The sequence below is a fragment of the Bos indicus genome, chromosome 7 (assembly GCF_029378745.1).
Source record: "Bos indicus isolate NIAB-ARS_2022 breed Sahiwal x Tharparkar chromosome 7, NIAB-ARS_B.indTharparkar_mat_pri_1.0, whole genome shotgun sequence".
Classification (NCBI taxonomy): domain Eukaryota; kingdom Metazoa; phylum Chordata; class Mammalia; order Artiodactyla; family Bovidae; genus Bos; species Bos indicus.
Window position 1 is genome coordinate 43827717 of NC_091766.1, and position 26142 is coordinate 43853858.

The 26142-nt window shown below is 56.1% G+C and overlaps 1 protein-coding gene across 16 annotated transcripts; it reads right to left on the reverse strand.

Moving 5' to 3' along the window:
• Positions 1-3489: 3489 nt before the first annotated feature.
• On the reverse strand, positions 3490-24293 carry ATP8B3 (ATPase phospholipid transporting 8B3). 16 transcript variants are annotated; one of them, XM_070793560.1, is made up of 30 exons: positions 23483-23952; positions 22853-22911; positions 22289-22380; positions 21801-21914; positions 20661-20759; positions 20241-20302; positions 19792-19864; positions 19491-19561; positions 19016-19098; positions 17082-17240; positions 16850-16897; positions 16442-16530; positions 15667-15857; positions 15339-15550; positions 14379-14401; positions 14136-14292; positions 13569-13757; positions 13374-13486; positions 11747-11911; positions 11537-11648; positions 10479-10554; positions 10177-10285; positions 9515-9899; positions 9196-9419; positions 6679-6762; positions 6315-6554; positions 5993-6131; positions 5566-5693; positions 4119-4442; positions 3490-4037 (listed from the first exon to the last, which is right to left on the reverse strand). In XM_070793560.1, exons 1-30 carry the CDS (start codon positions 23575-23577, stop codon positions 3591-3593), a joined length of 4362 nt encoding a protein of 1453 aa, XP_070649661.1. In that variant the 5' UTR covers positions 23578-23952; the 3' UTR covers positions 3490-3590. The 16 variants fall into 16 exon arrangements, with proteins under 16 accessions (XP_070649661.1, XP_070649666.1, XP_070649663.1 ...); XM_070793565.1 differs by lacking the exon at positions 23483-23952 and adding an exon at positions 24219-24293 and having other exon boundaries at positions 3490-4442; XM_070793562.1 differs by lacking the exon at positions 23483-23952 and adding an exon at positions 24068-24212 and having other exon boundaries at positions 3490-4442.
• Positions 24294-26142: the final 1849 nt, after the last annotated feature.

Genomic DNA, 26142 nt, shown 5'->3' on the forward strand with positions numbered 1-26142 from the left:
TGGAGGCTAGAAGGAGCCTCTTCCCGCACCCAAACCCGGCTGACCCCGCCGCCTCCCAGGGAGGTGGCCACCCCCTCCCACCTTTGAGAATGCAAGAGACACTTCTAGTGAAATGCCCCTCCCCCTCCCCAGGTAAATGCTACCTCACTCAAATGCTCATGTCTGTGATTGGAAAAATCACGCCTGATACCAAAGATTCCCCCCACCCCCCCACCCCCCGAGGACTTGTGCTGGATGCTAAGATTCCCTCACCCAGGTAGCAGGTGTGAGCGAGGGTCTGCTTCGGGACCCCGCTCTCCAGGTGCGCCCCCCACACCCCCGTCCCCCACCAGAGAGAGCAGAGAGAGATAGAGAGACAGAGAGAGAGAGAGAAGAGAATGAGAGAGAGAGAGGGAGGGAGAGAGGGAGAGGGAGAGGGTGGCGAGGTCGATGAGTGCCTTTTTCTTGAACCAAAGACGTGTGTGATGTTCTCTCGTCCTTATCGACTCGCTGTTCTCCCCGCTTTTCAAGCAAGCAACCGGATCTGAGTGATGCTTCTAGAACCTTTGGGTGTTGGGGCAGAGTCCTGAGAGTCCCCGTTTCCCGCTCGGCAACTAACTCCTCCCTTCAGACACACACATACACACTCTTGTGCACACGCCACTCACTGAGCTGGGCGCTGGGGTCTGAGTGGGCTCGGCTCCTCCCTCCACCCACTAGGGGTACCTGGACCCCACTGGCCAGAGCAGCTGCTAGCAGGGTTCACCGCTTCTCTGCAGGTTAAGTCACTTGCTGGTCCTGCATTCAAGGCCCAAAGGTCAGAGAGGCCAGGGCCTGGGTCTGTCCCCTGCTGGACACTTAGGAATTGACCTGGGACCCTTCTGGGGATCAATCCCTTAAGCTTCACTGACGCTGGTCACAGATACGTCCCTCTCAAACACCTTATGACATGTGCACACTTGCGCTTTGGCACACACATCATTTCCCTCCTGAACCCCCGCCCCCCAACCTGGCCAGGCCCCCTCCCCCAGTCCCCCCTCCGCTCGACCCAATTACCCAGCCGGTTGTCACACACCAAAGACCATTCTCCACCCAGGGAATGACACTTCCAGCACAGCTCCTTCGAGCCTTTTGACAATTTTCTCTGAAATACCTCAAGATATTTAATGTATAGTTTATGTGATTAAAAAAAAAATCCTTAGCTAGTTTTTGGAATACGTGACTTGAAGCTTTATACCGTTAAATTATAATTTTGCAGACGATGGTATGTCGTTTCTTTGGTGAGTTCCGTGGGAGACGCGGTGAATGTCAGGGGCGGTCAGAGGCGAAGGGCCGAGGGAGCGTGAGCGAGAGAGTCCAGGAGAGCGCGAGGAAGGACCGGCGGCGTTTACAGATTTCTTATTTCAATGAGTCCTTTAGGAAAGAGAGAGAGAGAGAGCGGGGTACCTTTCTGTTCTCTGGCGTGTTCTGTTTCTTGTTTTTGGAGTCATGTCTTATTAGACTATTTATTATTCTATGTGTTCTGTGTTCAAATGTAATTTAAGGAAGAAAAGTGAAAAAAACGCAATGGAATTTGATTTGATGCATGACTAATGTACTTTTTCTTGAAGATGATGTACTGGGCGGAAGGGTGGGGGGGTGGGCGGGGTCACGCGGGGGCGGAGCCCCAGGATTCCGCGTCGCATCTTGTGTTTCATGCCCCAAGGGGCGCTCGCTGTTCGGTGCTCCATGGCGCTGCTCTATGTTACTTTCTCCCTTTCCAAGGATCTGTGTCCAGCCGGCGGCGCATGGACGTGCCTCAGGTGGAGAAGGCAGGCGACAGGCACTCAACCTGCACGCCCACGTCTCCACCTCCTGGCGCCGAGTCCCTCCGGATTCTGGTCCTGGGGCGCCAGTGGGCATCACTGCCACCTTGGGTCCCCCACTTCCCTGCCCCTGGGGCCGGTAAGGTTTCACATTAGCATGAATTCCCAAGTGTCTTGTTCAGAGGAGTCAGACAATCAGCCAATTTGAGTCATGTCGCCCAGGGTGGTTGGGGGGCGGTGGTGTGCCCCAACTTCCCCAGAGCCAAAGGACCCTCCTGAAGCAACCCCCACCCCCCAGGCAGGCACCTGCCCTGCACGGACTCCACCCAGACACCCCAGCCTCCTAGGGCCTGTCCGGGCATGACTTCACCTTTCTGTCTGGCATGGGAGGTGGGTGGTGCACTCCTGTGGAGCTCCCCTTCCAGCCCACAATAGGACCCTAGAAAACAGACGGTACCCCCAGAAATCACGGAAAGGGGCTCTGGGGCAGTCTCCTGGCCTGGGACTCCACTTCTGACTCCAGGCCCCATGCTCCCACCAGGGGAGAGCCTAGTTTCTAGGACAGGCCCCAGATAAGGTGGGTGGGGTAGCCAAAGGGGGTCCCTCACACCCTGAAAGTCAGAAGGTCTGAGTTTGGAGGGCTGGGCCTGAGGGTGCAGATTCAACCCACCTGAAATGAGGATGGGGGTGGGTGGAGTGTGTTCTAGGGCCCCTGCACAGGCTGGAATCGGGGCCACTCATGTTTTTTGCCCAAAGCAGTTACAGTCACACCAACCTATCAGTTCCTGGGCTCCTCCTGAGGCCCCAGCAGAACCCTCCCCCAAATGGCTGGTCTTTGGTGGGGGGATTCTCTCTGCCAAGGGTGAGGGAGGGTCAAGAGGCCACGTGGCCTTGAGTGTGTAATCACGACTGGACACTAGGGCAGCTTTCGGGGGACACACAATTTGGGTCATCCAAATAAAGACCCCTCCACCTCACCCTCAGGTGACAGACTTAAAAGTTAAAAAAAAGAAAAAAAATCCTCATCGTTGTGAACCATTGCTGTGCTGGATTTGTTGTTTTGTTTTTCTCCAATAAATTATTTTCTAGTCACTCACCTGGGCTTGTGCATTGGTTGAATGCGGGGGGTGGGGGTGGGGCTGGCACAGGAAGGGGAGGCATGGGGCCCACCCTCTGTGAAGGGAGAAGGGGATGAGGGAGAGTAAGTGGGCCTCTCCACTCTGAACACAGCCCTCCCTGTCCCACCCCCACAGGGCTCCACCCTCCATGGAGCCTTTGGGCCACCCGAGTCTCAGGATCCTGTGGGCTCTGCTTCTGAGGTGTCACTGTCCACTACCTTCTGAGCACCAAGTGTAAAGTGACTTAAGGAGAAGGCACCCTGGTGGAGGGAGAGGCTAGGTGGTGCCAGGACCTTATAAACTGTGCTGAGACAGGACAACAGGCAGCAGGCAGGAAGTCAGCGCTGGTAAGCAGTCTGCTCTGCACCTTCCTCCCTTCTGAGAGCAATAAAGCTTTTATCCACATAATCTGTCCCAGGGTGAAAAAAAAACAAAACCAAAGCCCAGCTTTCCCTGCAATTCCCCATTACACCAATAGAGGACAGTGTTTTGATTTTCTTTTTCTTTTTTTCCTTAAACCATAAAAGACTTCCATGGGGCATCACAAAAAGAAGTACAGGAAGAGGGAGCCTCAAGGAGTCCTAGGGTCAGACAGACTGTGATTTATTAGGGAAAGAAGAGCTGGTGGAGCCCTGTCTTCAAGGGATGGCCTCATGCTTGCTGGATGACACTTCCTATGCCTGAGCAGTCACTGATGCCCCAGGGGCCAGGGAAGCTGCTCTGCCAGATTAGGTGCAGCTTGGTCCCCACTGGGCTCTGGCAGCCACTCCATAGGAGACGGCTCCCTCTCCACAGGTGAGGGCTCCACCTCCATTGGCTGCTCGCTGATGGATGATCCTTTTGCACTTGGTGGTACAGTTTCCATCACAGCACTAAGGTTTGAGCTGGAAACTGGCAATATCCCCTCCCTGCGGGGCTCAGGCTCCTTTTGCCAGACGTATGGCCAGTTCTTCCAGGACAGTTTCCGGATATTCCAGAGGGATGTCTTCTCCTGTGGCAGGTATGCTGGCTGGCTCTGCAGGGACAGCTGGCTTGAAGGCAGCGTCTGGCTCTCAACAGAGGTCATTTGGCTCTCTAGAGCTGACAGTGGCATCTCGGTTGGCGGGAGACTCTCAGGAGAATATGTCAACTTCTCCTGTAAAGATCCAGATGGCCAGGTTTTGTTGAGAGGCTGGGGATGAGGAGCAGACCGCCTATCCATGGTCAAGGAGCTCACCTCAGAGGGAGGCTGCATGTCCTCAGAGGACACCTTCCCATGGTGTGAGTGCCTCTTCCTCCCCAGAAATGACATCTTCCTTGGGTACCACGAGGACTCCTTCATGCTCCCAGATGGTTCATCAGGTGGCATTGTGTGATCAACCAGCATGTCACTGTTGACCCCCGGTGACCTCCGAAGAATCGTGCCCTGCGTGATGAGGTCAGCATAGCCCTCCCGATGGGAGAAGGCATAGCTGGAGCGCCGGGCCGGTGACTCCCTACGGATACAGGGCACAGGCTCCACAGCGATGATCTCCTCACTTGTGACTTTCTCTACCTCTTCCTACAGAGCAAAAGAGAGAGTGGACGTCATCAGGCTCCCAAGCCATGTTGATGTTCAGATCACCTGCCCCTCCAGTGAGGGCCAGAGTCCTTGGCCACTATCAATTGTCCAGGCTCTTTCCTAGGCAAGTTGATCCAACTAGAGTCCTCCATGGGACCTGACTTTGGACCAGCCAATCAGAGTCCTTTGGCTGGGACTTAACTCTGGGCCAGCCATACTCGCCTTGCGTGCCCCTTGGTGGTAAAGTCAGAACTTACCCTGGGGCAGCCCCATGTCCAGCCTGTGTGGCTGAAGGTGGCAGTTTGTGGCCATGTCCTAGTCTACCATTCCAAGTCAACTCTGGGGCCCATCCCAGCTTCAACTCATCCGTCTAGATTCTGATACTATGGGCTAGTGAGTCCCAGCTCCCACCGTTTTTCACTGTGGTAAAATACATGTAACATAAGACATACCGTCTCATCCATTTTTAGGTGCACAGCTCAGTGGCACATTCAGTCGTGCAGCCATCCCCATCACCCATCTCTACAACTTTCTCAACTTCCCAAATGGAAACTCTCTCCCCATGAAATACTGACACTCCCTTCCCTCCCCAGCCCCTGGCCCAACCATCTGCTTCCTGTCTCTATGGATCTGACTCCTCTAGGGACCTCCTGGGAGTGAGATCAGACAGTATTTGTCCTTCTGTGTCTGGTTTCCATCCCTGAGCATCACATCCTCATGATTCATCCATGTTGTAGCAGGTGTCTGACTCGCCTTAGTTTTAAAGGCTAATATTCCACTGTACGTATATATCACATTTTTTTTATCCATCATCCAATGAACACTGGGTTACCCCGAGTCCCTCTTCTGCCTATCCCATCTCCAAATCACTTCTGTCACCTCGGCCCCCAAGCCCCAGTCACTTCCAGGTGGAAGTCTGGCTATGCTCCCACTGCATCCACCCCAGGAACCACAGCATCCACTTTGGGGCCCTTCTGCCCGTCATTTCGTCCCTCGTGGGAACACTGGGTATGTGTCTAGCTCTGCTTCTGCCTCATCTCTGCCTCTCCTTCAAGTCCCAGTTCCCAGCACAGGCTCTGGCTGTTGGGGTCCTCCATGTGTGGTGTAGACCCCTACCCCTCACCTTGCGCTGTGGCTTCTTGAGGGCTTGGTAAATGACACGGAAGGCCAGCATAGGCAGGGTGTTCAGTGACACATTCAGCAGGATCACCAGCATGATGGGGGGCTGGGTCAGCACGTTGAGGTCAGCGTCTGGCAACAGGGCGGGATCACAGCAGGCCGTGGCTATGGCCTCACCAGCACCTGCTTGGTGCCTCTCCCCTCCAACACCCTATCTCTTTCTCTTCCCTTCACCCCAGGGAAAGGAGGTGAAAATTCTAAGGAGACACTGACACTTCCTGCACACACACACACACACACACACACACACACACACACACACACACCCCTACCTCACCTGCATGGCCAAGGAGCCTGAGGTTCAGAGGGGCAGAGAGGGTTCTCCGACGGGCACCCCCCCCACCACTGCCCCATCCCTGCTGAGGGCTCACATAGAAATGGGAAGTTCTTGGGGGAGTGTTTGAAAAGCCACATGCTCTGGGTGAGGCTGGTCATGACCACGTAGAAGCAGAGGCTGAGGAAAATGGCCAGCACAGACAGGACGGTCCAGTACCTGGTGATTAGGATGACCTACACAGGGAAGGGGCGTTAAGGCAAGGGGGATGGGAAGGGAACCGTGGGGTGGGGCTCCACGGGGAGGATGGAGGCCCAGCTCCCGGGGTCTGTGAAGCAGCAGGTCACTGCCAGGAAAGACCTTAGCGCTTGCCGAGGCCCACCCCACCAGGGGAGGGGCAGGCAGATGGCCACCCCTACCTCCATAGTGATGGACAGCAGGCTGGACAGGGCCACGACCACTGCAAAGGACTGGTAGTCACTTAAGCTGACAGGCCCAGCTGAGTTCTGGCTGACCCAGAGCGTCATGAAGAAGTTAACCAGAGAGGTGGCTGTGCCGTGGGCTATGGCTTGCAGGATGACCCAGTAGTTGAAGAGCTCCTCCTTCTGGCCTGCGATGTACAGCTCCGGCAACTCAAGGCTCCGCTCTGCGCTCACATCCTGGTGAGTTCACGATGGGGAAGCTGGCTCTTGGGACCAGAAGGGGATGGCCCCTACCCCATCCCAGGCCCCAGGAGAAGAAATATGTACAGAGAAGGAAGAGGCAAGACCTGGAGCTGCTCACCTGCTCAAAGAGCCCGATATAGAGGACCGGGAGGGTGCTGTACAGCAGGTTGAAGAGCGCCAGGAACCAACCTTCGTACAGAGGCTGTGGTGGGAAGGTGGAGGGTGCAGAGAGGGGAGGGGAGGGAGAATGCACTGAGCCTTCAGAGCCAAATGGCTAGAGACAGAAATGAATCTCTACCTAAGGAGACCCATCCAAGCTTGTTTGTCACTTGGAGAGGATGCCAGGTGACTTGGAAAGTGAAGTGACAATCAAGGTTGGGGCTAAGATCAGGGCTGCACGAAGTGATAAAGACTGGAAGAGAAAAGGTATGGAGAAAGGAAAGGCTACCCACTCCAGTATCCATGGACTGTACAGTCTGTGGGGTGGCAAAGAGTCAGATGCAACGGAGTGACTTTCACTTTCACTTCAATGCTTTTAAAGTAGCACCTTGGAGTCTGTTTCAAGTGATGACTTTAATACAAAGTTTACAGGAGGAAAAATGGCTAGAGAGCATGTTTTAAATTTTTCTTTTTGCCATGCTGCACATCATACAGGATATTAGTTCAACCAGGGATAGAACCTGTGTCCCTTGCAGTGGAAGTATGGAAACTTAGCCACTGCACTGCCAAAGAAGTCCCTAGATCATTTTTGACTTAGGAAGTCAGTGATGGGTAACAGAGCTGGAAGAGATCTCACAAAGAGACCAAGTCCCTTCCTGAATGCACAAATCCAGACTAGTGAAAAAACCATCAGTTTCGGTTCCCAGAACGGCTTTACGTGCATTCTGGGGTTGAGCAAATAAGTAACAACAAAAATTTTTTTTTACCAGAATCAAGTTTCTCACCATTGGAGATGAGTCACAAATGAGCATGTGGAAAAGGCTAAGCTGAGCCTTGTTCTGTGGGGTGACTGGAATCAGAAGTATCAGTGTGAACTCATATACACATAGATAGATCAATACAGTACAGGTGTAGATGTGTGCCTAAGCACAGGTTAGTATGTGTATCTCCTGCCTCTGTCTACAAAGAGGACACTGGCATCCCACGTGCGATGAGCACACCAAGGGCTTAGACCTTGGTGTCTAACTACCATTCTCTGGTGAAGACAACTGGCATTCCTTGAGGGAATGGTTCATTCCAGGCTTGGGACCAGGAAAGGACAAAACGAGCCAGGAAGCTCTTGAAGCACCAGAAAGTGAGGACATGCTCAGAGAAGAGCAGGCACAGGGCAAAGGGACAAATCGGAGACAAAATGAGCAACAGGCACAGAATAAAATGAACATATGTGAGTCCATACTGATAGGAGTAAATATTCAAATAAATATATGGGGGGAGAAGGAAGATTAATTCCAGTTAACAAACATAGAAAGACTAAATACCGTCCCCTCTGACATCAGGAACAAGACAAGGATGCCTGCTTTCACCATGGCTATTCAATACTGCACTGGAAAAGTCCTCACCAAAGCAATTAGGCAAGAAAAAGAAATAGAAAGCATCCAAATTGGAAAGCAAGTGGTAGAGCTGTCTCTCTTTGCAGAGGACGTGATCTACGTGCAGAAAATCCCAAAAGACTCACAGGAAAACTACTAGAGCCAATAAAACAAACTCAACAAAGTTTCAGGGCACAGATCCACACACACACAAAAATGTGTTTCTATACACCGGTGGTGGTGTTGCTGTTTAGTTGCTAAGTCTTGTCTGACTCTTTGCAACCCCACAGACTATAGCCCACTAGGCTCCTCAGTCCATGGGATGTTCCAGGTAAGAATACTGGAGTGGGCTGCCATTTTCTTCTCCAGAGCATCTTCCTGACCCAGGGATCAAACCCGTGTCTCCTGCATTAGCAGGCGGATTCTTTACCATCTGAACCACCGCATGGTACCACTTCCTATACAGCAGCAATAAGCAATATCAAAAGGGAATTAAGGAAACAATTCCATTTATAGTAGCATCTAAAATAATAAAATACCTAGCAATAAAAGGCAAAACAAAAAATATATTTATGAAGAATGCTCTTGTAAAGCTCTCTCTCGGCTGTCTGGGTATTGGTGACAGGGAGGCCATTCTGTCTCATGAAAGTCTATTTTCAGACCACAGGGGACATTACTGCCCTATGTATGACTCCTCTTACACTCTGGAGAGCACATCTAGTATTCACCACAATACTGTCAAGAATCTTGAAGTCAGGGACCCAGCCCTTACAATCTTACCTTCTCTGAAGTTCAGGTTCTTGTTTTTTCCCCTTGAAGAATGTACATTTGGAGGACCTGTCCTGCCCTTGCTTCAAAGCTCAAATTTGCCAAATATCCCTGAAAATGCTCAGCACAGAGCTGGGCACGGAACCATCCCCCACTTTATGTAGATTCTATACCTCTGTTAATGCAGCCAGATATTGATTGAAGGCTGTTTTGCTCTGTGGCTTCAGGCATGCTCTGCCCCCTGAGGACCTCCGAGTGGGAGCATGCCTGCTGCCTTCCTGGAGGCTGCGGGAAGGACACAGCATCCCTCAGAGGGGAGGGAGTTCCCTCTGGCGCACCTGGGCAGTGAAGCCGCTGTAGAAGGCGAACCAGATCTGGACCATCATGCCGGCCAGCGTCTTGTACAGGAAGTAGCGCAGGAACTTGCAGACGCGCATGTAGGACCAGCGTCCGTGCACCAGCAACAGCCGCCGCAGGAAGCAGAACTGGGCCAGCACGTAGTCGCTGTTCTGCACCGCCTGCATGCCCTCCTGACCTGCCACCCCTACGCCGATGTCTGCAGCTGCAGAGGCACACGCAAGCCTGTCAGCCCAGGGACCCCAGCCTGCTGCTCCCACCTGCTGCCAGCCTCCCCTAGCCCCGCTGCCCACCACCCACTCTTGATCATGTTGACATCGTTGGCGCCATCCCCGATGGCCAGGGTCACCACATTCTGGTATTTCTTGACCAGCGCCACGATCAGGGCCTTCTGCTTGGGCGTCACGCGGCAGCAGATGACCGCCTGGCATCGGGAGGCCAGCTCCACGAAGGCCCGCTCCCGCCGCTCCTCAGCACTCCGGAGGGTCTTGGAGTCTTCGTGCTGGGGCGCCAGCCCCGAGCTCCGCAGCTGGATCCCCAGTGTCCGCCACATGAGGGACAGGCGCCTGGCCTGCAGGAAGTCCACCCTCTCCTCTCCCGGCTCCTGCCAGGACTCCAACGGGTCCACGTTCACGTTCTGGACCGGGGCTCGGGGTTCCTTGCGCAGGGACAGCAGTAGCTGGTCCTGGCTCACAGGTGACAGGGGTGGGTCACTCTGCTGCACCCCTCCCTCTCCCCGCCCCACCCCCCGACTGTGCCCTTCTCCCAGCCGGACCTGACTGCACCCTCCCTTGCTCCGGCCCAGCTGAGAACTCTCTCTCGGGGTGGCCGTCACCTTGGCTGGTCCAATGGTGCATCTGAGGGCCTTTCAGTGGAAGCAGCCCCAGCCTCAGCCTGCAGCTCCTCCCAGGCCCCTCCCCCGGGTACCAGGGCTCCACCGTCCACCCTGACCTAACACTGACCAGGAACTCCCCGTTAATGACCAAGGCCATCTTGAACTGCAGGGGAAGCTCTTTCTTTTCTCCACCTTGCAGGTTGTTGTTGTTCTCCCAGTAGACCTCGAGGATCCGCCTGCACGGGGGTGGGGGTGGGGGCCCAACCAGGCCTCAGCCACGTCAGCCACACAGGCTTCCTTGCATCTACACCCCAGCTACAAGAAGCCAGTCCAGGCAGACCCCAGGGCCATGGCTGTGTCCTCGGCGTCCCATCCCCACCCTGACCCCCCTTCCCCTTCAGGATCATCCACCCCATCCCCACTTCTTACACGATCTCCTTCTCCTCCAGAATGATCATGTTCTCTGAGAGCAGCTCGCAGGCAAAACCAATGTTCACCGCTGTCTCTGCAAACCAGCCCAGTTCAGCCCTTGTGGAGAGGCCCCACTGCCTGGAGGCCAACCCCACCCATCTTGCCCATCACAGCAGCATGCCCCTCCCACTGGCCACAGCGATTGGTTCAGAGGAGGCCATGTGACCATGGCAGCCAATGAGAGTCAGCCCTGAGACTTCAGCTCTGAGCTTACAGAGGACTCCACTCCTGGCTGGGGCTGGGCGGCTGCAGGGAGGTGAGTCTGGGGCCAAGGTTAAAGCACCTGTAGACATTTCAGTGCCTAGGATCCCCACAAAATGATTTAATGTCTGGGGCGGGGAGGGAGGGTGGAGAAAAACGTGACTTAACTTCTTAGGAAAAAAATGAATACAGAAATCCAACCTATGGGACTTCCCTGGCAGTCCAGTGGTTAAGACTCCATGTTGCCAATGCAGTGGGCCCAGGTTCCATCCTTGGTTGGGGAACTAAGATCCCACATGACCGGCAATGCGGCCAAAAAAAAAAAAGTCCACCTTGGAGATTGGTCTTTATACCAGCAGAGCTGTTACATGTCATTCTAAATATTTGGAGTGTATGTGCCTCCTGCCCACACAAGTCCTAATGGAGCCCTGTAGGCACCAATGCCCAGTGGAGGCCCCCCCAGAAGCCTCAGGGGGTGGGAGAACCAGGGCTCCATAGCCACAGGACCAACTTGGCCCCTAGGTGGCTGGGCAGCCTTGGGCAGGTGGCCAGTGCTCTCTGAGCCCCAGGAGGTAACCAGGGCCCCACCAAACAGCGCTGCCAAGGGGGCCAAATCCCCAGGAGGCGCTCAGCATGGCATCAGCCCACCAGAGAGAGGCACCCAGGGTCTCGGTTCTCCCTTCCCAGGGACACACAGTGGTGGGCTACAGTGAGCTCAAGACAACAGGGAGGGCCTGACGGTGACTCTGGGATGAGGTGAGCCCTTCCCGTGCCTCCCTTCTCCCTGCGCTGGGGGTTGCCACCCTAGGACCCACCTTGCTTGTCCCCTGTGAGGACCCACACTTTGATGTTCCCCTGCTTGAGACACTTGATGGTTTCGAGGACACCGTCCTGGAGCCTGTCCTCGATGGCTGTGGCTCCCAGGAGCTGGGGTGGGGAGGAGGGAGTGGGCGAGGACAGACTGAGCAGGGACCCAGCTCCCTGGTGGGGCTGGGGTGTGGCGCCCTGCCCCTGGCTCCACCCACCTGAAGGCTCTGCTCCATCTCCTCGTACACCTGGTGCAGGGCCTGGGCACGGTTCTGCAGCAGGATGCTGGCCTCCTGGTGCCGCTGCCGCCACTCCTCATACACCTCTTCATCCACCTCTTTGCAGGCCAGGCACAATGTCCGAAGGGTCTCCTTGGCAAAGGACTGGGGCCGGCAGGCAGATGACGCTGGCACCCCTGCCACTCCGGGGAACCCCTGCAGCCCTTCTCCCTCTGCCTGGGCCCCCAACCTGCCCCTACCCACACAGTCTGTCCTCCGGTGGCGGGGGGAGGCTGGGACCACATGCCACCCTGCTCCACACCCGCTCTGTCTCAGCCCACCCCCCGCAGACACCCCACTCGCTCTGTTTAGCCTCCAGATCTCAGCCTGCCTATTTCCCTAGCCAGGAACATCCACCCTATGATTTGTGCTGCAAATTCTAACCCTTAGGCAAGACCCTCAGTGAAGCCCTGCTAGACCCCTTCCCAATCAGGACTCTGTCCTCCCGGGAGCCCTCTCTCTGCCTCAGTTCTCAAGGAACTGAGGTAGGGGGTGGGGCACGGGAAAGGATCCTGTGGGACTCTGTCTCCAGGCCCAGGGGAGGACCCAGCACTCTCTCACCCCATTGCAGCTCTTCCTTCATAAGCTCCAACCCTGCTCTGGGTCTTTTGCCCCAACAGGCAGCCCCTCGACTGGCTTCTGCTCCTGACTGACATGAGCTTGGATGGCTGCATGTGAACATGTCGAGTGCCCCAGACAGGCCTGTGCGCCTCCTCTCATGCCTCAGTTTCCCTATCCATACCGTGGGCAGTTGAGCCCAGTCATCCTGCCGAGCTCCTGGGCTCTGGGTCACTGCTGTGACTGTACTTCTTCGGTTTTGGGTCAGGACCCAGACATCTGCTCCCCACCACTCCCTCCTAGCAGAGTGGAGCACGCTGGGAGACCCCTGAGGGGAGGGACAGAGGACATTCTTTCCACAAACAGCCCTGCTGGGTCCTGTGCTGGGTGAGGCCGGGGACCCATGGGTTTAGGAATGGGCCCACATGGCAGGACAGCCCATGTCAGAGTCAGGGCAGGAAGAGCTCCCTGGAGGTGGGGACTGAGGGCTGAACCTCGAGGACAGAAGGATGCTGAGCGCCTGAGTGGAGGGAGAACAGGGAATAGCATGTGCAAGGGCCCTGGGGCAACGCCGGAAATGGGTTCTGGGAAACCCCTCGAGAACGGGGAGACCAGGGCAGAGATGACAGACAGCAGAAAACAGAAGGATGAAGCTTGGCAAGGGGCCAAGGCTAATGGGCCCTCACCTGGAGATGAAAGGTTTGGGGCAGAGTGGGCTGAGTGTGTCCCGGAACCTAGGCCTGGCTGGAAGAGAGGGAGGAATCCAGGGCAAAACCCACCCACAGGATGTCCTTGCCTGACTCAAAAGAAGATGTCCCCTCTGGGCAGTGCAGCTTGGAGCTGGGCTTCATCTTCAGCCCTTGAGTGTGTGTTTGTGTGTTGGGCAGAACAGTGTGCAACCTGACCAACTGTCCATGGCTTCCCTGAGGCCATTTCTCTGCACATTCTTTTCCCCTGCCCCTGTGTCTTCGACTCTGCCCCTCCACCCTCCCTTCCCACAGGGACTCACGGCCAAGGCCTCCTCTGTGGCCCATTCTGTCTCGCCTTTCTTTTGCAGGCGCTCATAGATGACTGTGTCAGCCCCTTTGGTGTAGAGGTAGATGGAGCCCTCGGGCTTGCGGACTGTGGAGGAAGAGGCCTGGCTGCCCACATACACTCCCCTCCTCACCTCCCCCCAACCCCACCCAGGACTGCGGGCCCTCACCCAGCACTGACATCCGCTTGCGGATGCTGTTGAAGTCCATCATGGCCAGGACCTGGTACACACACTCCTCCCCCAGCTCCATCAGGGTGATGCTGTCCTGCGTGCGTGCCAGGAACACGTAGCCAAAATTTCGGGCCGCTGTGACTAGTGCCTCCTCGTCCGGGGAAGCTGCCTGGTACACTAGCTGGTCTGGCCAGGGCGGGGCAGGGCGGGGAGGGGTCTGAGAGCTTGACCTTGTTGGAGACCCACCACCCACCTGTCTCCACCTGCTTAGCACAGGGAGGAAACAGATACAGGAAGTGCCCAATATGTATTTGCGGGATGACAGTTTCTTGGGCCGGCATACCCTCTAAGTACAATAAAAGAAAGGAGCGATTGCATCCCAGTCCATAAGTCCTCCTCCTTCCTGTACGATGACAGGCCAGGACACCCTCAGTGGCAGAGGCTAGGTGGGGTTCGGGCCGGGGGCCTGGGAGCTCTCTAATTGGGATGAGAGGGCCCTGGGAGCTGGCGGGAGAGCATCTGGGGAGCCCGGGCCCAGCCATGCCCAGGGTTGGGGGCACTCACTGTTCTTCTCCTGCACCATCACCGTGTGGCAAACGGCCAGCACGCGCCAGAACTCGCGCACCCGCCAGTCCTGGTTGGCCTGCACAGCCTGCAGGAGTTGCGCGTTGCAGAATAGCAGCTTCCCATCAGCAAATTCGTTCCAGAGGAAGGTGTTCTCCTGCAGGGGGTGGGGCACAGGCCAGCCCTGGGTGGGTCACTGCCCTTCCCCCCACCACCCAGGGCTCCGGGGCGGCCAGGGCTCACCTTGCCTGGGGTCTCCTCTGGGCCTGGGGAAAGACTCAGCTTTAGGCCTCAGCTCCCAGTCCCCGCATGGGGTCCCACAGCACCCCCTCCCTGGGCCAGGCTTCCTGGGGCTGCCGGCTGCAGCTAGACCAGCCAGGCCTGCACCCTGGACCCAGCGCCTCAAGCCACCAAAGACCCCAGCCTCAGCTTCTGCCTGGAGAATAGGATGCAGCCATGTGTCCCAGGGACCCCCTCCAGGGCGGTGGGCTGGAGGGCGTATGGGAATGGGGTTCAGCCCTGTAGAATATGTTTGGTTTGACCTCCTCCTGGTGTCCTTTTAAAATTTGGACTTGGCCACCTACTTTGAAAAATAGGGTGATTTCACAAAAACCTGGGTCCGTAGCACTTCTAGAAACATCAGAGACCGGCTGGGATTGGTGCCACTCAGCATGGGCCTGGTGCCCTACCTGACGGTCAGGTGGCATCAACCCAAGGGCAGGGGCCCAGGTCTGTCATGCGACTGCGCATGAGGCCCAATATCGCCCAGTGGGGCCCTCTGTCGGCTCCTGGTCTAAACTGTGGCCGCTGCTTATCAACTAGACCGGAGACTGGTGAACCATGCCTCCACCTCAGGACAAGTTTCTGTGTGACCTGCAAGGCTATAAATGTTTTTCACATTTCTAGAGAGTTGGGAGAAACCTGAAAAGAATATTATCTTGTGTGACACGTGGAAATGCTATGAAATTAAAAATTCGGAGTCCGGGTGAGAGCAGCAGCTGCTTTCTGGGGCCAGAGACCCAGCGGCCTTAGTGGCCAAACATATTGACCCGTGGGTCCTTTATAGGAATAGCTAACCAACCCCCAAGTGAGAGGAAGCCCCTTGGCACTAGTGGTAGGGCACCAATCGGTGTGGAATGCTGGATGCCAGGCCACTGCTGTGAGACCCTGGACACGGGGAGCGGGGCGCGGGCGGGGTCCCACCGTAGACAACTCCGTTGATGCAGCACTTCTTGAAGGTCATGATGTTCTGGGTGAGCGTGCCCGTCTTGTCGGAGAAGATGTACTCCACCTGGCCCAGCAGGTCATTGAGGCTGGTGCTTCGCGCTTTGGCGGGCAGGTCCTGGGGCTCATAGTACATGTGCTCATCCCAGTTGATGAAGACGCTGTTCCCCAGGTAGATGAATTCGGCCCTGCTGATGCACGCATGCGCACTCGCACGTTGGGTCACCCAGCCCTTGGGCCTGCTGTCCCTCCCCCACCTTCCCTTCCGGCTCAGCATGGGGCGGGGCCCGGAGGCCCCGGGGCTCACATAATGAACATGGCCATGGGCACCAGGACGCTGAGCAGGATGAGAAAGCCCCAGAAGATGAAGAAGGCCTCCATAGCCACACTGCGCATGTGCACGGCAGACACGTAGTGGTGATTGGCCTTGAACTCCTTCACCTTGTGCCAGAAGCCAAAGGTCAGGACTGCGGAAACCACCACCATGGACACAAAGATCTGCGCTCGGAGGGGAGGAGGGGCGCAGCGTGAGGGGGCCCGGGCGGCAGCGAGGCACCTCGGGGACGCGCGCACCCTTAGTGTGAACGGACAAGCACGGGGCGGGGAGCGGGTGTCCCCCAGCATTGCTTCAGGATGGGACGGCGGTCAGGGTGGGGAGGGGCTGGCAGTCCAGGGGGAGGGCAATGTGCAGGTTTTCTGCCGAGCTTCGCGGCTGCGAAATTATTTCGATAATTTTTAAAAAGGTAAAAGTTGATTTAGGCAAAAAATTAAGGATTTTTAAAGATCGGTGGAGGATAGGTGGGCATCTTATTATCTCCTGCGGGTTTTGGAGACGTTGCAATCAAATATTGTTTTATAAAACCTTCCTCCACCGTCCCCCCCTCCCCCCCCCCGCCCCCCGCCCCAAATCGCCATTTGAAGAAAAAATTCTCTGGCCTGACCAGGCGATCAAGCTGCATATTCTTCAGAGGAGGGAAACTGAAGCCTGGAAGATGACAGCCATGGGGCTTCTGTGCGGTGGGGCCCTTTCGCTCCCCTCCTCCATGGCCCCCCACCCAGGGCAGGGGGTCTAAGAAGCTCACCAGGACCACCAGTCTGTTCATCAGATGGTCTATCTTGGTTCTCTTCAGATGGATCTTGCCACAGTTCTTCATGATTTTTGTGTCAAAACCTGCAAGATTTCCATCCACTCATCCATCTGTCTATCTACCACCCATTCATCATCCATCCATTCATCTATCTATTCATCTATCCACCATTCATTCATCCATCCACCCATCCCTTCATTCATCCATCCACTAATCCATCCACTGTCCACCAACCATTCATTCATCCATCCATCCATTTACCATCTGTCCAACCATCCATCCATCCATTTATCCATCCACTCTCCCATCTACTCATCCATCCACCCACCCTCCATCTCTCTGTCACCCCCTACCCATCTATCCACCTACTCCACCACCCATCATTCCATCTATTATAAATACCCCCATTTCTCCAGTCAAAACAAAGGTGCTGGCTCAACATGTCCATTCCTGCAGTTTCAGAAATGAGAGTCCAGAGAAATCACACCAGGAGCCCTTCATCCCATAGCAGCAGACATGCGGCGGCCAGGCCTGGCCTTGTGACTTCCTGCCAGTGACGTCAGGGTTCTCCGCCACCCAGCCCTACCCCTGACCTGGGCAGGATGGGCCCCGGGGCCCCGGAGAGCAGCTGTACCGGCATAGACGACCAGTCCATAGCAGGTGTCTGTGTTCCGGACCTTGCAGCCTCGCAAGAGGATGTTGCCACTATCCAGGGGGTATTTCTTGCCCTTCCACTCCAGGCACCCGACGAAGTGGTGCATTCGGCTGTTGGGTTCCTCACACACCACCTTCCCTGTGGGCAACCCAGTGTTCAGGGAGCTACAAGCATGGTGCAACTCAGCCACCCCTCTTCAATACTGGTTGGGGGTGGGGGACTCAGGGAATGTTCCTATCACTCTCCAGCCAGGGGCACCTGCATGGGCCCCACACTACCCCAAACCAGCCCCAATGGCACCTCCACCCCCACTATACAACACAGCCTCCTCCTGGATGCTCCAAGCTGGGCGTTCCTGGCCTCAGGGCCTTTGCGTGTGCTGTCTCCTGTGGTGGTACACACACCTCCTCAGGGAAGCCCCCCTTGATCCTCCAGCCAGATATGACCCTCCCCGCATTGAGCCCCTTCCTCCCTGCCAGTGTCTGATGTCACCAGACGTTTATTCCTGCAGCCATATCAGTAATGTCTGTGAGGGACTTCCTTGGTGGTCCAGTGGCTAAGACTCCCTGCTCCCAATGCAGAGGGCCTAGGTTCCATCCCTGGTCGGACAACTAGATCCTGCACACCACAACTAAGAGTTTCCATGCCACAACTAAAAAGGTCCCACATACCAGCACAGCCAAATAAATCAATAAATATTTTTAAATGTTTGTAAGGTCCACCAGTGCAGGCACCGGCCTTATCTCAGTTGAGCTGGGGACACCAGGGCCCAGTCCAGCACCTGACACACAGTAAGTGCTGAACACATATGAGGAGGGAGGGAAGGAAGTGGTGCCCCCATCCAGCACCCTAAACTACAGGGACCAAACACAGGGCACAGAGTTCCCCAGCAGGCAGTAGGGGAGGGCCTGTCCACCATCACCCTGAGAGAGTACAGCCACTGGTCTCACTTCTGTTTGACAAAACCCACCCAGCATGCAAAGGCTGGCCCAAGGCAGCATCTGGCAGGGAGTGGGCTGGGGGGCCACGGGGCTCTTAAGTGACCCTCACCCTTCCTTCTCAGGGGCCGGACCCTGTGTTTCCTGAAAGTAGACATGAGAGCTGTCTAGGGAGGGGCAGGAGAAGGACGGAGGAGCCATGGGGCAAGCCCACACCTCTCACTACCCCTCTGAACCGCAGTCTCCCCCTCTGCAAAATGGGCAAGGATTCTGGGCCATTTGGGGTGGGTCAGGACCCAGAGAGAGCTGTCAGGGTGGCAGGGCCTTTCTCCAGATCCATGAGCAGACACAAAACCAGTGTCTGGATGTCGGGAGCAGAGGGGCTGTGCTTGGAGAGAAAGCTTCTGGCATGCTCCAGAGCCAATTAGAGTAACTTGCCTTTGCAATTTGACAGGAAAATAATGATAGCAAATAGTAACAATTAAAAAAAATTATCCCATTGCTGGGGCTCAGCAAACAGTAACTGAACCAATAGGTATGAAATGTCATACTTATCTGGCAGAAAATAATAAACCTGGAGATGTCCCTGTGGGCCTCTCCCAAACATGTAGGTGAATTGCTAGCCAGTGTACATGGGCTGCCTTGGTTTCTTTGTTTTGTTTTGTTTCTTCTTTCTGGTTGCGCCACTTGGCTTGTGGGATCTTAGTTCCCTGACCAGGGATTGAACTCAGGCCCTGGCAGTGAAAGTGCTGAGTCCTAACCAATGGACCTCCAAGGAATTCCCATAGGCTGCCTTTTTGAATAAACAAACAAATGGTCTGGGAATAAATAAGACAGGACAACAGAGGGTAATGTGCCCATCTGGATGTCAGAAGCTGCACAACACCCTCCACCCAGCAGGTGGGGAACCTGTGCTCCCACTGCAGTGGGGGGAGACAGGGCCCAGAGAGGCTGGATGGGTTTGCCAGCTCCCACCTTGGAAGGAGGCTATCTTCCTTATACTGGTCAGCTCGTGGTGCGTGATCATTGGGGCCTGCCTGAACTTCAAGTTGGTCTCCCTGGTGACAAGAAGGGGAGCAAGACAAAAAAGGTGGGACAGACAGTGCCTGGTCAGGGCATGCCCAGCAGAGCCACTCTGGCATTTTCCCTAAGCACCTACTGTGCACCAGCTGCCAAGCAGGAGGCTGAGGCCCAGAGAGGGAGAGGGCCTTGCCCAAGGTCACACAGTGTGTTTGCCAAAGGGCTGAGGCCAGACCCTGGGCCTTCTTGCTTTGGCACCTGGCTCATGGTGGGTGGGGGAGATGGGCTTCCAGAAATGGTGGTGCATTTTTATTGCCCCAGCTGACATTCAAGTGTCTGCATGCTCCCAGGGCAAAGGACCACAACATCCAAGTGGGCCGGGTGTGCAGCTCTCAAGTCCCCAAAAGCCCTAGTGATGACCTGGTCTCACCCGTCGATGTCAGCCGTCTCCACATAGCACAAGCTGCTGGGCTCTGTGCTGGCCAGCAAAACCAAGTCAGCCTGGGGTGAGGAGCAGGGTGGGAGATGACAGCCTTGCATGGGGGCAGAGAAGGGGGAGACCAGTGGTGGGGGGAGGGGGACAGCCCTGCCTCCAAACCACCCCCCCAACCCAGCTCAATGAGGAGGAGATGATGGCCTTGCATAGGGGCAGAGTGTGGGAGACCAGCAGGGTGAGGGACGGGGAGGAGGGGGGGAAATACCCTGTCTCCGGAGCACCCCCTGCAGCTCACCGGGACAATGCTGTCTTTATGCAGACAGACCAGGTCTCCCACATGTAGATTCTTCCATTTTCTCCACAGAAAGCTGCGTGGGTAGGGGTGGCAGGGGTGGGGTGGGGTGGGGGGGTCCTCCCACCCCTTATCCCTGTCCTGATTGCCCCCTCCTCCCAGATTCCAAGGCCCTTCAGACCTTCCTACCCTCCCCTTTGGCTGAACTCTGCTCCATGAGGGTGAACAATTGGATCTTCAGCCCCTGCCCCTGCACAGGCCCACCCCAAGCCTGGTAGACAGCAGGCATCTAATAAGTGCTGGTCTGGGTTTCCCCTGGCCCCACAGGATGTCCAAGAGCTCAGAAGATGCTGGATGATCTTCCAGGCACACCCCCCGTGAGTGTGCATCCCTCTTCCATGCTGGAGTTGCCTCCCTTGGACAGATCCCACACCCAGCCGCTGCGGCCTCACCTCTTCCCCATTAGGATCTGGCATGGCCGATTGTTGACGATCTTGTCACTCCTGTGTCTCCCCTGGGCCGATGGGGGGTAGGTCAGAGCAGCGACGATTCCCCTCATGCCGCTCAGGCAACAGGACAGACACAGGTGCCCGGCTAGAGAGCCCAAACCCTGCGGTGCCTGTCCAGTGACCCTGCCCTGGGGAGGGTGTTGGCAGCAGAAAGAGGGCGGTTTCCTGCAGGCTGCCCATGTGGACACTTGGATGACCTGCTGAAGGGACACTGGCACCTGCCCCAGTGGTCACAGGGCACAATGGACAACACAGCCCACCGGGGCTGCCTTCTGCCCACCAGTGTGGACCTTCCTCCCACCGCACCCAGGAGTCAGGAGGACCCACCTGCCTTCGCCCTGCCCTCACCCCGTCCCTCCTTACAATATCATCCACCAGGTCTCGGATGGCCCGGATGGTGAGGAGGCAGACGAGTGGGGCGAACAGTGTGAACCAGGGCAGCGTGGAGATCTCGGGGATGCCCTGACACAGAGGATGGGTCATGCCAGCCAACCGTCTTGGGCACCCTGACCGCCTCCCCTCCCTTCAATCCTGCCCCCTCCCACCCACACATCCAGCACCACAACCTCGCATCCTGCTGTTCCCACCTGCAGGCAACTCCCCTCTGGGCCCTCTCCCTGCCTGGACCTCCTGCCCAGCAATGCCTCCTCTTCCTTCCATGCACCGCCCCCCCAGGTCCTCTCCTCCAGGAAGCCCTCCTAACCCCATGCTTGATCCCTCCTCAAGGCCTTGGCTCTCATGAGATCCCCTCTGTGCAACCTCAGATCTGCCCTCAGCACAGTTTGGGTGGGGGGCCCACCCCATCACTTGTTCCTACCATGTGGTTTAATGACAGTCATTTCCCCCAGTCCTGAGCCACCTTAAGACAGGTGTCAGGGCCACTACTGGGTCCACAGTGCTCAGAACAGTACCTGCATACAGTAGGTGCTCAAGAAGTGTTTATTGGCTTGATGGATAAAAGCAGCGTCTCACTTTACTCAGATCAGAATGAGACACTGGGTACGAGTTGGAGTGTTTTGGAAACTTCCCTCACCACACGGGGCCCCATCTCTACCCACCACTGCTCATCCATCTCCACCCATGACCAGCCTGATGCCAGGAAGTAACCCAGCGAGTCCCTAGAATCTGATCCTTCCTCCTTGCCCTCTGGGACCTGCTGAGACCAAAGGGGTCAGGAGGCCTCCTCAAACCTGGAGGAGCCATCCATGCACTCACGTCCTTCAATATATATTGAGCACGTCCTGTGTTCCAGGCCCTGGACTGGGCAGTGAGGACCCAGCCATAACGGAACTCCCAGTCTGTGGGGAGTGGACACTGACCCACTAACCACACAAAAACATGGGTCTACAGAGCCATGTGGGAACCACCCTGGGTCTACAGAGCCATGTGGGAAGGTGGGAAGTGCGGGGGTGGGGATGGGGGCTTCCTGGAGGAGACAGCTCAAGCAGGTAGAAGGAGTGGAGTGACCATGGGCACTGACTCCTGGGACTACCCTCACCTCACCTGGAGGAGGATGATGAGAAGGAAGTAGAGGTTGGAAAAGCGGTGGAACTGCTCATACAGGTTCAAGGGCAGGAAGGAGAAGACATTGTACTTGGCCGTGTGGATGATGTTCTTCTGGAAGGAGAGCTGGTGTGGGGGTCTGCCTGCCCAGCCCCACCTGGCCTCCACCCACCTGCCCTCCAGCCACGAAGAGCATGAACAGAGCCCCTACTGGGTGCAGGCTTGGTGAGCTAGGTCAGTGACCCCAGGATTCCCTGCAGGAAGGTAGAGCCTGACAGACATACTGTACTGCGAAAGCTGCCTAGGAACATATTTAGGGCAGAGGAGCCACGTGGGGCATCCGTGCCGGACCAGTGACTCTGTCAGGCCAGCACTACAGTCCTCAGGACCAAGTGGGAGAACCCAGCAGGCAGAGCCCCGGTGACCACTCTCCCTCACTGGCAGGTCCCCAAAGCCTGTGGGAGCGGGGATGGGGGAGGCCTGCCCACCTTATACTTCCTTCTCTGCCAACACAGAAAGACCTTCTCCTTGAACTGGCTGTTGTAGGCCCGGTTGTTGGCCTGCACCTCCCAGGTGAACTCTGGAGGATAAACACAGGCTAATGACACCATGGAGGAGGGCTAATGGGCCCCTGGGGGATCCAGCTGGTAAACAGACAGGAGGGCCCTCGGCCTCTGTACACGGTAGGCACTTGCTCGGGGAGCCCAGGTAGATCTGAGGATCCAGCCACCCCGAGACAACCCCTAGGCCATGGGAGACCTATTCACACCCACTCCTTCTACAGAGGGGTAAACTACAAGGCCCCGGGGATGAGCTCCAAGGTGTCGGAGGCTCCATGCCCAGCCCAGGTGCTCTGGGTCCCAGGTTTCCAAGTCCTGAGTGCACCCTTCAGTCCCAGGATTTTGAACTACCTGTAACCCCATGAGAACCCTGCACTGGGCCTCCTGTCTCCCCACTTCAGCCACTGTGCTTTCTAATGCCCCTTGGTGGAGCCCACCTTGTGCCCACACCTTTCCCCCCACCCTATGCCCACGCTTCGCCCAGACATGCACCTGAGTTCTTCTCCTCGTCAAGGTCTTCTCGGTACGCGAGACTGCCCATGCTGGTGGGGCTGTCGGGCAGAGTGGCCTGAGGTCACACTGGCGGCTGTATAGTGCCCACCACTCCAACCTTCTTGGAAAAGTCATTTCCTATGCCCACCTGATAAAGTCTCCTCCCCAGAATCTGAAGGTCCAGTCACCAGCTGTGAGTCCTTGCTCACTGCTGTGGTCACCTGGCCACTGTTCCCCACCCCACAGCCCCGCACGGCCCTCTGTAGTCCAAGCCCCGCATTGCCGCTCCTGGAAAGGCTGCACACATGTCCTTCCACACAGCACAGGACATCCAGCCTGGTCAGGTGTTCGATCGATTTCTTTGTTGACAGACTAAATGGGCCCCCAGGGTTCTCTGTCATATCTCGAAAGGGAGTGTATGTGGCCAAGGGGCTGAGAGGTCTGAGTGTGGCCCTGGGGTAGCAACCACCAGATTTCCATAGAGCCAGAAGCCTGGTCCCTCCTAGTCCTTCAGTGCCCCTGGCAGCTCCCCAAATGACCCCCAGCCCCAGCACTCCACACCCCTGGTCCCACTGTTCCCTCTGCCAGCAGGACCGTTCCCTTTTGACAGGCTGGCCGGAGGCTCCTCACCCATCTGCTCTCAGCTCATATTTCTCCGATGGCCCAGGCTTGTTCTTGTTCTGGCGCCTCCTCTGGGCCTCCCTTCTGCCTGCAGGGTCCCCCATTCCAGCTCTGATCACCCTTTCTCTGCGTCTTCCCCCATCTGGGTTGCCTGCTGAAACTGGAACCTCCCAGAGCAGGGACTGCTGGCGTCTGAGTCATTGGTGTCCCCAGGGCCCCGGGGTGGGATGGCCTGGCTCGGGGCCGGCGCTGATGCTCCCGGGAGCCTGATGAAGGCCAGTGCCCATTCGCCAGAAGAGAAAAAACGAGGCTCGGGGTGAGTGAGGCTCAGCCTGTGGGACCAGAGCCACTAGGAATCCCTGCCCGGGCCAGATGGGGTTAGAGGGCTGCTGCTGGTCAGAATTCACGCAGAGTGTTTTTGGGGACGGCAACACGCCTCCCCCGACAAGGGCTTGCTTCTTCCTCACCCCACTCTCGGCTCACCAGAACGTCCACTAACCCTGGGGAAATCCCGAGCATTCCCACAGCGAAGCGACGCAGGATTCGATGCCCAGCCCCGGAAAATGCACCGGGAGATCTCGGTCCACTACACACCGTGAGCTCCAGCGCCCGTCCGGACCCTGGCCCGCGCGGACCTCTAGGGGGCGCCTCCTCCGCCACGGACTCCCGCCTTCAGGCCCGGCGGAGTTCAGAGAGGGTGCGCGGGCCCACAGAGACACACAGCTGTGGAAGCGCCGCCGCTCACCTGCGCGGGCCGGGGCGGGCGGGGCCGGGCTGCCTGGGGCAGTCCGCTGGAGTTCAAAGCGACGGACGTGGTGGAAGCTGTTAGCCGGGTGCCAACGGGCCTGAAACGGGCGGCGCGGGGGCGGGGCGGAGCGGAGCTGGGCGGGAGGGCGGGGTCTAGGGCCGGAGGCGGGGCCAATACCAAAGTAGGGGCGGGGCCGAAGGCGGGGTCGAGCGAGGCCAAACTGAACAGAGTCAAAAGAGGCGGAGCCGAAGGCAGGGCCCAGTGACCTCGAGGAACGGGGAAAGAGCGGGCGGGGCTAAGGACGGTGCGGGCGTCGAGGGCGTGGTCTGAGCGGAAGATGAGAACCAAGGAAGAAGGGCGTTACCCAGAGGCAGGGCCAATACCGAAGGCGAGGCGGGGGGGAAGGCGGGGCCGAGAGTCATCCACGCCGAACACGGCTCCAGGCGGAGGAGCCTAGTGTGACTTCGCGCAACAGAGCTAGAGGAGGCGGGACCAAGGGGGAGGGGCCGAAGGCGGGGCCGAGTGAGGCCTTGCCAGTGGGGCTTGATGGAAGAGTCTTAATCTGGGCTTTTGTATTAAGGGGCTATGACAAACCTGTTAGTTCATTTCAGTCGCTCAGTCGTGTCCGACTCTTTGCAACCCCATGGACTGCAGTATGCCACGCTTCCCTGTCCATCACCAACTGCCAGAGCTTACTCAAACTCATGTCCTTTGAGTCGGTGATACCATCCAACCATCTCATCCTCTGTCGTCCCCTTCTCCTCCAGCCTTTAATCTTTCCCAGCATCAGGGTCTTTTCAAATGAGTCAGTTTTTTGCATCAGGTGGCCAAAGTATTGGAGTTTCAGCTTCAGCATCAGTCCTTCCAATGAATATTCAGAACTGATTTCCTTTAGGATGGACTGGTTGGATCTCCTTGCAGTCCAAGGACTCTCAAGAGTCTTCTCCAACACCACAGTTCAAAAGCATCAATTACTTGGTGCTCAGCCTTTATTGTCCAACTCTCACATCCATACATGATTACTGGAAAAACCAAAGCTTTGACTAGATGGACCTTTGTTGGCAAAGTAATGTCTCTGCTTTTGAATATGCTGTCTAGGTTGGTCATAACTTTTCTTTTAAGGAGTAAGCATCTTTTAATTTCATGGCTGCACTCACCATCTGCAGTGATTTTGGAGCCCCCCAAAATAAATTCTGTCACTGTTTCCATTGTTCCCCATCTATTTGCCATGAAGTGATGGGACCAGATGCCATGATTTCAGTTTTCTGAATGTTGAGTTTTAAGCCAACTTTTTCACTCTCCTCTTTCACTTTCATCAAGAGGCTCTTTAGTTTTTCTTCGCTTTCTGCTATAAGGGTGGTGTCATCTGCATATCTGAGGTTATTGATATTTCTCCTGGCTATTTTGATTCCAGCTTGTGCTTCATCCAGTCCAGCATTTCTCATGATGTACTCTGCATATAAGTTAAATAACCAGGATGACAATATGCAGACTTGAGGTACTCCTTTCCCAATTTGGAACCAGTCTGTTGTTCTAAGTCCAGTTCTGACTGTTGTTTCTAGACCTGCATACAGATTTCTCAAGAGGCAGGTCAGGTGGTCTGGTATTCCCATCTCTTTAAGAATTTTCCAGTCTGTTGTGAATGACAAACCTAGACAGAATGTAAAAAAAAAAACAAAACAGAAACATCACTTTGCCTACAGAGGTCCGTATAGTCAAAGCTATGGTTTTTCCAGTAATCATGTATGGATGTGAGAGCCGAACCATAAAGGCTAAGCCCTGAAGAATTGATGAATTTGAAAAGTGGTGATGGAGAAGACTTTTGAGAATCCCTTGGACTGCAAGGAGATCAAACCAGTCAATCCTAAGGGAAGTCAACTCTGAATATTCATTGGAAGGACTTAGGCTGAAGCTGGGAGAA

What these genes read in the sequence shown, in the direction of transcription:
- ATP8B3 (XM_070793553.1), bottom strand. Translation starts at nt 23,577, where the DNA reads ATGGGGGACCCTGCAGGCAGAAGGGAGGCCCAGAGGAGGCGCCAGAAC. An exon ending in GAGACCTGGTGGATGATATT is followed by an intron (nt 20,303 to 20,660) that starts GTAAGGAGGGAC and finishes CCATCGGCCCAG; the next exon opens with GGGAGACACAGGAGTGACAA. An exon ending in ACAGCGGCTTCACTGCCCAG is followed by an intron (nt 6,763 to 9,195) that starts GTGCGCCAGAGG and finishes TTCCCACCACAG; the next exon opens with CCTCTGTACGAAGGTTGGTT.